Source organism: Mesoplodon bidens (assembly GCF_964165515.1).
Source record: "Mesoplodon bidens genome assembly, contig: HAP1_SCAFFOLD_118, whole genome shotgun sequence".
NCBI lineage: Eukaryota > Metazoa > Chordata > Mammalia > Artiodactyla > Ziphiidae > Mesoplodon > Mesoplodon bidens.
In genome coordinates, this window is record NW_027671260.1 from 363600 (window position 1) to 375723 (window position 12124).

The 12124-nt window shown below is 39.2% G+C and overlaps 1 protein-coding gene and 1 pseudogene across 2 annotated transcripts in view; both read right to left on the reverse strand.

Moving 5' to 3' along the window:
- LOC308611648 (centrosomal protein of 78 kDa-like) overlaps nucleotides 1-12124 on the reverse strand; it is a 400758-nt pseudogene that overhangs the window by 225737 nt on the left and 162897 nt on the right. The gene's annotated exons all lie outside the window — the stretch shown is intronic.
- On the reverse strand, nucleotides 9409-11495 carry LOC308611631 (transcription initiation factor TFIID subunit 7-like). Its single transcript, XM_081260343.1, has one exon. It carries the CDS (start codon nucleotides 11322-11324, stop codon nucleotides 10275-10277), a length of 1050 nt encoding a protein of 349 aa, XP_081116469.1. The 5' UTR covers nucleotides 11325-11495; the 3' UTR covers nucleotides 9409-10274.

Genomic DNA, 12124 nt, shown 5'->3' on the forward strand with positions numbered 1-12124 from the left:
AAAAAAAAAAAAAAAGTAGTAGATCTTCTAAGGACAGTGAGAAGTGGGGTGGGGGTGGGGTAATCAAAGTGGAAGTAGCAGGCCCTTTCACCGCCAGGAGACGGGTAGTTTATAGTTGGGAGCGCCTCTAATTTTGCCGGAAACTCAAACCACTGTCCTTTCTCTGGTGTAGGCCTCGTAACTGGCTGTTGCTCTCAGACCTGCTCAAGAAACTGCAAATGTCCTCCTGCATATTCCGCTGCAATTTTCCAAATGTGGAAATTGTCACCATCGCGGAGGCCGAGTTCTACCGGCAAGTGTCAGCAAGTCTCTTATTCTGTTGCCCCAAAGACCTGGAGTCCTTTAATCCGGAAAGTAAGGAGCTCTTAGATGTGGTGGAGTTCACGAACGAGCTTCAGACTCTGCTGGGCTCATCCGTGGAGTGGATCCTCCCCAGAGACCTGGACTCAGACGACGCCTGGTGAGCTCGCCGGGGCCCGCCGTGTACAGTGTGTCATGGTGTTAATCCTTGTGCATATGTGTCCTAATACGACTATTTCTGTAAAGAAAGGACACGATGAGACACGACTCCAGTCGGAAGGACTTTGAAACATGTTTTTTTCTTTTTAAAATTTTAAGTCAGTTTTTATGAAGTTGTTAATAAAGTTTCTTTACTTTTCAATGTACACATGCTTCGGAATATGTTTGTTTTTACTCGGAACAATTGTTTCTTTTCTTTTTTAAGGAGAAAAAAAAAAGGCAAAGGAGCTCCACACTTTGACTTAATTTCATACAAAGCTCCGACGACAGAGGCCATAACTGTTGAGAGTTGCTTTGGGGGCAAATTAAACCAGTAAAATTTTAAACTCTTCCTCCATATTAAAGGGATTGAATAAATTGGCCACTTTGGTGCACCTGTGTCCTGCGAATTGTCCAGTTGGAGATGGAGGTTTAGGAAGTGAGTTTCAGTCTTGTTTAAGTCTCTTCCCATCAGACTGGTCTCGTGATTTCCTACACACCATGTTACTTCCTGTCTACCTTTCCTTGGTGTTGTTCATGCCTGGATTATCTCCTGTACCTGCTCAAACCTTGGTCCATTCTCATTTGTACCATGGAAGTTTGTCATGCTGGATACTGTCAGAACTAATTTTACTTAAGTTTGTGTTAAGGTGCAAAGCACACGTTTTGTATATTTTCTGTTTTTTGTGTTTGTCTATATTTTATGGTTTCGCTTCAAGAAATATTATGGGAAGGGAAATAGCAAGATGTAAAGAGCAAAAAAGTTATCATTCTCTTTCAATTGTTAGAACATCTATCTGCAATCATAATTATGATGCACTGTGGTATGTGTTAAAATAGTAAATACATGTAACGTCCCGTAGGAGCAGCAAACTCTGGTGTTGGTGAGGGTGTGTCATGGAAGTAATCACAAAGCAGGTGACTGTTGGTTGGGGTCCTGAAACATTAGTGTGCCTTCCCTGTGTCCAGTAGTGGTCTGGAGGGGTCAGGAAGCCTGCCTTTGAATTTGAGGGAACAGAGGGTTTGAGGTCCTCTCTCTTCTATTGCTCTAGTACACTGCATAGCAGCAGTATACTGGGTTTACAGTTGACGTTTAAATCGCTGATTGATCATTAAGATTGGGATGTATCTTTGGAAATGAAAATAGGAAGAATCGTATGCTTTTTCTTTTTTTTCCTATATCTGAAAAGGTATGTAGTACTTTGCTGAGTGGTTGGGAATCAAGTTTGCAGTATTCAGTGTATTCAGTTTTAGTATCTAAGTAGAATTAAACTGTTGCTGTAAACGGGAATAGCACTTTGTTACTGACAAGTTTTAGAATGCATCTGTTCGTCAATTACCTGTTTGGGAAGATTGTAGTTAATGATTTTGAGAATGTGGCTATAAACCTCCAACTGACTCAAGAAAAGCAAATAAGTCAAGATTGACAAATGTATAGGCTCTTCATCTTTTGTGTGTGTGGGGTTTTTTTTTCCTTTTAGTTATTTGTCAAGGTATAAAGAATTCTATCACACTTAAGACAAGTTAAGTAAACGTCACGGGGTGTATTCTGACATGGCATGGAGCAGATCACATGGCCTAGATCTTAAAGGCGATTTTATGTTTAAACTTTCATGAAAACATATGTGATTGAAACACATTAATATATTGATACAGAGGGCAGTTAATTTTTGTCTTTTTTTGTGTGTGTGTGTGGTACTGTTGTGGCCTCTCCCGTTGCGGAGCACAGGCTCTGGACGCGCAGGCTCAGTGGCCATAGCTCACGGACCTAGCCGCTCCGTGGCATGTGGGATCTTCCCGGACCGGGGCACGAACCCATGTCCCCTGCATTGGCAGGCGGACTCTCAACCACTGCGCCACCAGGGAAGCCCTAATTTTTGCCTTTTGATACATGTGAGCGCAGCTTTCATTTTGCTGAAAGAATATGACCAGTTTTCAGTTTGGGATTCTACCATTTAGGAAAGATAGTCCACTTAATTTTAGAAATAAGAGATTTAATATATAATACCTAATAATACTTTTATGTATTTTTTTACTGAAAACATTTATTGTAATACTGTGAAGAAACTATGCCATTCTAGTCTTCAAGACTTAAATGAATCAAGTGTTTATTAGCTGTTGTAGTTTTTAAACTAATAAAAGTCAGTACATCAGCAATTTGTAAATACAGTTTTTGAAATAATGCCTTAACAACTTTACAGTGGTTATAATGACTGTATTTAGGCCTAAAGTTAGTTAATAATTTGACATGAAGGCTTTTTAATAGTTTGATGGTGCAGATCAGGGATAGGTAAACTCTGGCTGGTGGGCCAGATCCAGCCCGTCGCCTGGCTTTGTAAAGGAAGTTTTTCTGGAACATAGTCGCACCCATTGTTTACGTGGTAGTTATGGCTCCTTTCACCCTACACCAGTGGGGCCGAGTAGTTGCAACAGAAACTGTATAGCCCACAAATCTGGAAATGTTTAAATTTAGATTTTAAAAATTGAAAACTTCTTTGAGCCTATACAGGGCAAGTCCATTGACCCCTGAGGTAGAAAACAGGAACTTGGGTGCGGAAGCCAAATGGCCTAGGTTCAAATTCCCTTTCTCCCATTTCATAGCTAGTGACCATGGGCAAATCACTTAACCTCTATGCCTCATTATGAGGTTTAAATGCACTTATTTGTATAAATAGTGCCTGGCACATACTAAGCTCTGTGTAAGTGATTGCTGTTGTTTCTGCTTGGAGCTTTAATAAGTTATTGTTAATAGAAAAATGACACTAATGATTTTCCTTATAGAGTAACAAAGGCACTTTGAGTCTTTTACATTTTCAGGAATGTAATAAGACTTTTTTCATTGACAGTCAGTGTTCCCTGTTACCAAAATTTACTTTATGAATATAAAGAATTGAATATCTTCAAGACAGTACTTTTGCTTAAATGTCAAACCATTATTTTCCCAAGGCACATCAAACTGGCTCTGCATAGTCCAGGCCTCTAAAGCTTGTGTGCACACCCTAGGTAGCATGTGAGATACATTTTGTAAATATAGTTTTTTAAATAATGCTTGAGACTTCCCTGGCGGTCCAGCAGTTAACACTATGTGCTCCCAATGTAGGGGGCTTGGGTTCGATCCCTGCTCAAGGAACTAGATCCCACGTGCCTGCCATAACTAAGAGCCCACATGCCACAACTAAAAGATCCGGCATGCTGCAACTAAAGACCCGGCACAGCCAAACAAACAAACAAGCAAATAAATAAATAAATCTTTATAAAAAAATAAGTAAAATAAAATAATGCCTTAGGAGTTAGGAAAAGAAAATATTAGAACATTTTTACCTTTGTATTATTTTTAAAAATCTGTGTAGTTTATCATGTACATAAATTCTATGTATGGAACTTTGTGTATATAATTTGTTAATAAATAAGATGCATATTAAAAAGTTTTCTTATGATTTGCCCAGTCAGGTGTTTGGAGGCCATTGGAGGACAGGATGATGAAATATAGGGCCTCAGCAAAGATAGAATTTAGAACCAATTCCCTGACTTAGAAGATAAGGAAAATAATTCATAGACTGTAATTGAGTTGTCCAACTTTACATAAGTGTTCAGAAACAGGAAATGCAGTGGCTAGAATCTAATCACTGACCGAGCAGAATCTGGGTCACTCACTGGACTCGTAAACCAGAAGTGACTGTTGAAGTTCTCAGGTTGATGCTCCTGGCATATATGCTTGATCTGTGTGTGTGTGTAAATCTCTGACATAAGAAGCCATACTCAGGCACACCCTGTTTCCTTATTCAAGCATCTTAATTTCATCCCATTAAATCTTTGAAGTATCAGACTACCAGAAGGCATGAAGAAACCTGGGCTGAGAGTCTTCATTCCAGGAGACGTGATCTTGACTGCATGGCTGGTTTGAGGCGCATCACTCTGAACTGCAACACGCTCATTGGTGACCTGGGTGCAAGTGGTTTGGCAGAATCTCTTAGTGAGGATTTATGGCTTAGAGGGAAATTCTAAAATTGAAAATATTGAATTTTTAATATGCTTAGCTTTTGGCATGATACTATTGTGATAGGATGTTTTAAAGCCTCATTTTACTGATAGCTTTTATTTTGCTTTTCAACTTTCTCTAAGAGTTGCATATATCCTTTACAGAAAATACAGAGTTACAAGAGAACCTATAATTTTAATACCCAGATATAATCACTGTTCATTTTGGCGTATATACTTTCAGTCTTTTTTTCTTCTACAAATATATATGTACACTTAGGGATTACAAAAATAGAATTGTAGTATACTTGCTATTTCACATTCCTGCTTTTTTCACTTAAAGATGTATCATGTAGTATTGCGTCGTATTGATGTCCCATAGTTTAATCAATTCTTTTCAATTCTATTTAGACAGTTTGCTTTTCCCTGTCAGAAACAATGTGAATACGTTGTATATACATCTCTGTGTCCATCGGGATTACTTCTGTAGAATAAGGTACTACAAGTGGAATGACTAAGTGTGACCTATTTTTAAGACATTTGATACACATGGCCAAATTACCACCCAGAAAGGCTATGCCAATTTGTAGTCCACCCCAACAGTAAATGGGAAGCCTGCCTCTCACAAACACTGGCCTGTAGCACTTGTAAAAAAATGTGAAACTACAAAAATGAGTACCTCTCCATTTTCTATGCAAGTGGGATTACTCCAAATTTTATAACTTTTTTCAATTAATTTAGTATGAGCATTTTAGCAAGTCAGTAAATTTGCATCTCCTACATCATTTTTTGTGATTGTTCAGTATTCCATTATACGAATATGCCACAGTGCACATAGCTTATCCATTCTTGTATATAAGCTTTGTCCAGTTTTTCAGTTACAAATAGTACTCTGATATATATCCTTACCTATATCTCTGACTATTTCTTTTGGTTAAATTCTTAGAAAGAGAGTTGTTGGATCCAAAGGGTATAGACATTATTTAAAGGCTTTTCTTACAGAATCTTGGCTTCATCTGATAGGACAATAACCACATTTTGTTTTATTTTGTATTCATTTGATTGACTGGTGAGGTTTACTGGCTGTTTGTATTAATTTGGCTATTTGGTTAATTATACCCTGTGTCCATTCTTCTGTAGTGAGAGTTTGTAAGGGTTGTATCATATCCTGTCAGATCCGTATGTCTGACTTGCTATTTCTATGTGTCATGGGGGTGTTGAAAGACTCCAGTTATTTTAATGTGATGGTCCACACAACACTTAAACAAAAGACTCATCATAGTTTCCTTTCATGTAATATTTTTTAATACCTGTGCTTTAGTGATGATCCCTTTGGTTTAAATGAGTAGGTTGTTCAGCCCCAGAACTACTAGAATTCATGATCAGTTTTTCTGGGTTTTGTCTGACCTTTTACTGCGAGGGTTCTTGACCATCCTACTTTCATGATAGGTTTTTAGTATGTATTCTCTATTCACACATTGTTGAAAGTTTTTATTATTTGTATCCTCTTAGATTTGTCTTTTTTTCCTCTAAAACTAACAGTTATTACATTTCTTCTATTTTGTTTTCCCCTTTGAACTAGTTTCAAGTGTGATTTGGAGCTGAAGATCATGATCAAAAGAATGCAGTGCATTTCTGAGCTCCACCAGGTTTTGCTTGTGAGGTTTACATGCCCCTGCCGCCCTTGCTAATTATGAACTGAGATTCATTTTGTGATGCTTTTTGCTCATAGGTTATATACAGTTATTCTTCAGTTCTGTAATTGTAAAATACGTTGTATGATTTATTGGTACTAAAGCCAGGGTTATCACTGCACATCCAAGAAGAGGTTTTTAAATTGGATTATGCATTATGTGTGTGCATATATGTTTCTGTTTTTTTCCTTACCCAAAATTACAAACCTGCCATGACTTGTCTTGTGCAGGACTCTTCCACACGTGAGAAAATGAGAGTTGTCTATATGTTAAATCTGTAGAGTTAGCAAGTGACGTTTGTCTTTCATCGAAAGCACTTGACCTGCAGCAGTGCGGCCTCACCAGTGAAGGAGCAAAGGCTTTACTAAAGGCCCCTGAAACCAACAGAACTCTGCTCGTTCTGGATATAAGAAAAAATCTGCTTGTTGGTATGTGGTCACTTTTTTTAAATTGATGAACACATAGCAAAACAAAAAGAATTTGTTCAGGTATTGACAGTTTTTTAAAACTTAATGTGTTTAACTTTCCTCATCATATACAGTTGGCCCGTGAACAACGTGGGGTTAGGGGTGTCGACCCCTACACAGTTCAAGATCTGGGTATAAGTTTATAGTCAGTGGTTCCACATCTGTGGATTCAACCAACCTTGGATCATGTAGGACGATAGTACATATGTATTGAAAACTATGCGTGTGTCAGTGGACCCGCGAGGTTCAAACCCATGTTGTTCAAGCTTCAACTGTACTTTTCTAGTGTTGCACTTCCCTTATGTTTTTAGCAGCTACTGTACTAACTAAAGTGAATTATACTTGTCAAGTTTTCTTATCTCTACTCTGAATAGAGGTGAACCTAGATACTAAGCCTGCTTCCACCAAGAGCATTCTTTCTTTCCTGTGCAGCCTCTGAATTCTTGCCAGGAGTACTTTATTCATTTGTCAGATTCACAAGTAATTTTGTAATCATCTTCTGTGTGCCAGATACGGGTTTAGGGACTAGGGATAAAGCAGTGAACCAGACAGACAAAAGTCTTGCCCTCATGGAACTTACATTCTAGTGAAGGACATCAGATAGAAATGAGTAAACAGATAAGTCATATAATTTTAGAGAGTAGGAAGTGCAAAACTATCTTAATGTAAGGAGAGTGAGGGAGAGCAGGTAGGACTCCATTGGATAGGTTTGTTAGGGGACAGCTTCACTGGAGAAGTGGCATTTGAACGGAGACCTGAATGAAGAGAGGAGCAAGCCATGGAAGATGTGGAGTAAGCACATTCCAGGACAAGGAGGCAATGACTATGTAGGCATGTAGGTGGGTGGAGTATTTAAGGAAAAGCAAGGAGGCCAATCTGGGCAGAGTACCGAGTGAAGAAGAGTGTGGTATGACATGAGGTCAAGGAGCTAGCCAGGGGTCTGCTCTTGTAAAGTCTTGAAGGCCAGAGTAAAGATGTGGATTATTCTAAATGAGTAGAGGGGTTTGAACTGGAAAAAGGCATGATCCAAATCGTATCTGAATAAGGTGACCTGGTATAGAGAAGGGACTTGGGAGGATAAAGAAGAGGAACAGGGGGCTTCCCTGGTGCCGCAGTGGTTGAGAATCCACCTGCCGATGCAGGGGACGCGGGTTCGTGCCCCGGTCCAGGAAGATCCCACATGCCGCGGAGCGACTGGGCCCATGAGCCATGGCCGCTGAGCCTGCGCGTCCGGAGACTGTGCTCCGCAACGAGAGAGGCCACAACAGTGAGAGGCCCGTGTACAGCAAAAAAAAAAAAAAAAAAAAAAAAAAAAGAGGAACAGGGAGACCAGTTAGGAGACTATCACAGTGCTCCAAATAAGAGATGTTTATGGCCTAGGTTAGGTTGGAAGTTTGCAGCAAATGAAAAGTGGTTGAATTCAGGTTGTGTTTTGAGGGTGTAGCTCTCAAGACCTGCAGATAGATGTGAGGTATGAAGGAAATAGTAACAAGGAGACAAGTCGTTGATGATTATGTGTGCAACTGGGTAGTATCACTTAGAAGAAGGGAGCTGATGGGAGGAGCAGCTTTTGAGGGAATATCAGGACTTGGTTTGTTATCTTGGATGCCCTGGTTTGATATCTTAGATGCTCTTTAGGTATCTAAGCGTCTGGACGGTGCTCAGACTGTACTTTGTATCCAAAGGTATCCAAAGCCACTTCAGATGCAAAATGTTTCAAGTTGACCTTTGCTGCTGCCAAAATAGTAGCCACTGTGGGCAGTCTGCAAGATGGCATCTTAGGTTTCTGAGGAAGAAATTAGAATACACAAAGGGGGAAATAAGTGTATAATTATATAATGTAGATTTCATATTTAAATGTCTGGGAAAAGCAATAATTAGTTGGCTTTTGGTTTTAAATGGAAATAGCCACTCATTGGAAAATAATTACTCTAATTTCAATTCATTTTACTTTAGATCATTCTGTGATGAAAACAGTTACCAAACAAGTTCTCCAGATAGAAGGAGTGCCAAGTCAGAGGTATATAGCATGTTTCAGTTCTCTTGGAAGAATTTCTCTTTAATGGCTTGGTTTTCTTTCTTTCTTAAAAGAAAATTATCAAGGTACTTTCTGCCATCTTAAAACTAAGATTTTAGTCAAATCAAATGGCTTTTCTGTTTTTGAAAATGTTGTGTGATGCTTTAATTTAGGTTCCCAGATATGCAGATTGAAAACCTTTTAACTTTTTATTTTCTGTAACATATTATCGTTAGTCACAAATAGTCTTTTTTTTTTTTGGTGATAAGAATGAATAGCAGGAGCAGCATTTGTGAAACCAAATCTAATATGAAACTGACTCTTTCTTGTGAGTAAATTTGAATATTGAAACAGCAAAACAATAAGGTTTAATAAAAAGCAAAATAAATTTTTTATGTTTATGATCTGCCAATTTCCCAGAAAGGGTTTTGTGGTGACTTTAGTTATATACCAGATACATTAAAATCACCAGTGGACAACACATCTTTTATTCAGGTGCCCTCTGAAAGTTTTAAAAATTTGTTGACTTCATATCAATGAACGGTCCACTTTAAAATGGTTAAAATTATAAATTTTCTGTTTTGTGTCGTTTACCACAATTTTTAAAAAATGTGTTGTTTGAAGATTTTTGGGTTTTATAAAGGTATTAGCATAAAAATGAAAAATTTAAAAGACCACCTCTAATCCCATTATCCTATCAAGCAATATTTACATTTTAATTTTCTCTTCCTGCTGTCTATAAACATAATTCCACATAGCTTCAATATAATTTGCCATTCTTATCTTTTCATACTAAATTTAAATTCTGTGATTCATAGTTATACTTTTTAACATTGCATTCACATGGTTTCATTGAGTAGGTCAATTTTTTAAATTGGTGAAAAATTGGAAATAACCTCAAATAAACTATTGTAAACATCTTCATAAATACAGCTTTTTTTTTTTTCTACTTCAAGTTGTATGTTTTTGATTCTCTATTAATCAACTTGCTTGGACAATAGTGTATTAAATAAGTTGTTAAGAGTGTTTATGAAGTCAAAAAAAAGCTTATGATCGTCTGCCAATTGTTATTTCAAGAGTGATATTTTATTTTTTTTAAGGTGAAAATTACTTGCTTTTATTTATTGTTAAAACAACTTTATGAAATGATTTGCAATGCAAAATGTGGAAAACTGCTTTGAATAACTGGGAAAATAGCTACAGCATGGGAAAACGTATGTAAACAAACTTCACTGCCACCAAACTAGAATCTACTAATTTATCTCAGATGGCATTACAGAGTAGCAATGGCAGCTTCTGGTAAACGGAGAAACAGCAGCAAAGTCCTGCAGTGAAGCTGTGATTAATTACCAAACTGAACTGTTCACTCCACTAATCCTACAACTTCCCTACATTTATCTGTCTATACATTCCTACTTACTACAGGACAAACACCCACCGAAGTGGTTCCAAAAAACAAATGAGATAGAAATTCACAATTATAAAACAAATCCAATAGAAGGCAGTGGAGGAAACTGGGAACTACTGCAAAGTTTTACTGTCTAGTCCAGGTGATGAAAACAAAGTTTTTCTTTCAAGGCTGACCACTGTCAGGAATGAAATTAAGTATCAAAACTCTCCTCACTTCTCTAGGAGTGATTCTAGCTCTTCTTGCAAAGAGCTGAGCTGCTCCTTTTCTCGGTCTTCCTTTTGTTTCAGTTCATCCAGCACAGCCTGAAATCTGTTCTTGAGAGCCAGGTTCTCCACTTTCATGATGAGATCCTCCTGTCGCTTTGCCCTGTCCTGGGTCTCTTGGAGCTTGCCTTTCATGTTATCAATCTGTTTCTGAATTCCCATAACCAGCTGATTAGTTCCCTCGTTTTCTTGGTGGTGTTCATCTGACTCATTTAGCTTGTGCTGTAGCTGCCTTTCCAGATCTTCCTCAGTGTCAATGATGTTTATATCTTCTTCATCTTGATGCTGTGTCTCATCTTCATCTTCACTGCTGCTGCTGAGGTCATTGAATATCTCCCGAAGCTCATCATGTTCTAATGAGTCATGGCCCTGCCTGTGGCCAGACATTCCTGGGGAAGAGATATCAAGGCCTTGACTTTCTGCTTCTTTTGTTTCATCTTCAGCAATTATTTCCCAACGGGTACTGACAGCTTCAGCATCTGTGCTCAGCAACCGCTTTACTTCTTTTTCCACATCTGGAGACTCAATATATTTCTTCTTTGCTGTCTTACGGAACCTTCTCTTTCTGACATTTTTTAGAGGCAGAGTAATTCCATGGTTCCATATAAACTTTTTCTCTTTGTCCTTATCCTTTTTCTTGCTTGCTTTGGGATCAGCAGTGGCAACTGGTTCCTCAACAGGAGGATAGAGATCACCATCAGCTGTACAGACAAGCATCTGAGAGATATCAGCTGTCTTGTAAAAGGTTTTTTTATCAATAGTTTTCAAACTTTCCATAACACATGGCAGATCTACCAATTTTGACGCCAATGGGACCTGGTCCACTCTGACAATTCCATGACGCCCATCAGGGTGTAACTCAATTGTCAGTCTGTCCTTCAGGTTGACATGACCAGACTGTATCGCCCGCCTCACAGTAGAGGCATACTCCGGAGGTAGGCGTAAGATAAACTGGCTCTCTACTTCGTGAGGAGCATCATCTTTGCTCTTACTCATCTTTACTTCTTTGTGACTCAGTTTTTCTCTAATAACCACTTGTTGCACTAAAAAATTTCAGCTATTTCAACAGAAAGGCCAGTTCTTTATAAATTGACGTCTTTAATTACAAAGAGTTCTAGGTAGAAGAGCAACTAAGCGTCTATTCGGAATTAAGTTCCAAGTCTTTCTAAATATGCTGTGACAATACCAGTCGTTAATGACGCATTGCCTTACTCAGGTCCATTTAAATCTGTTAGCTGCAATGCCAAGTTCCAACCTCTAGATAGAGGTTGTCCTGCCGCTGCAGGACAACGCAGGGAAAGCAAATGGCGGCTCCTACGGAATGATTTTCGGCACAGAAAGTAAGGCTCAGCAGATACTCCCAATCCACAAACTCTCCCGGAACAAAGATACGCAAAAAGCGGGGCGTAGTGAGCTCTCTTCGCCTCGGGTACTTACAATCCAGTGACGGTTATAAGTCCAGTTTCTCCGGACAGGCGCGAGCGGGAAACGAAGCCACTCAGAGAAAGGCGGCCGGGAGCCGAGAGTCTCCTTCCGAATTCCTTTGTTCTTCCCGGCACTTGGCAAAGCGATCCGCTGATTATCGGTGAAACGGCTGAGGACGGGCAACGCGAAATCTCGCCAAGAACCGCAGCTCCGAACGCCAGATTCTGCAACTCCGCAGCTCAGGCGGCCTCCGTCCGTTACAGCAGACCTAGCCGAGAAAAAACAGCTGCGTCACCACGCGAGACCGGCAGCTGCTGTGAGTCGCAACACGCCTCGGGCGGAAGTGCGAGCTGCCCCAGCGCGCGCAGGCA

What these genes read in the sequence shown, in the direction of transcription:
- LOC308611631 (XM_081260343.1), bottom strand. Translation starts at nt 11,324, where the DNA reads ATGAGTAAGAGCAAAGATGATGCTCCTCACGAAGTAGAGAGCCAGTTT.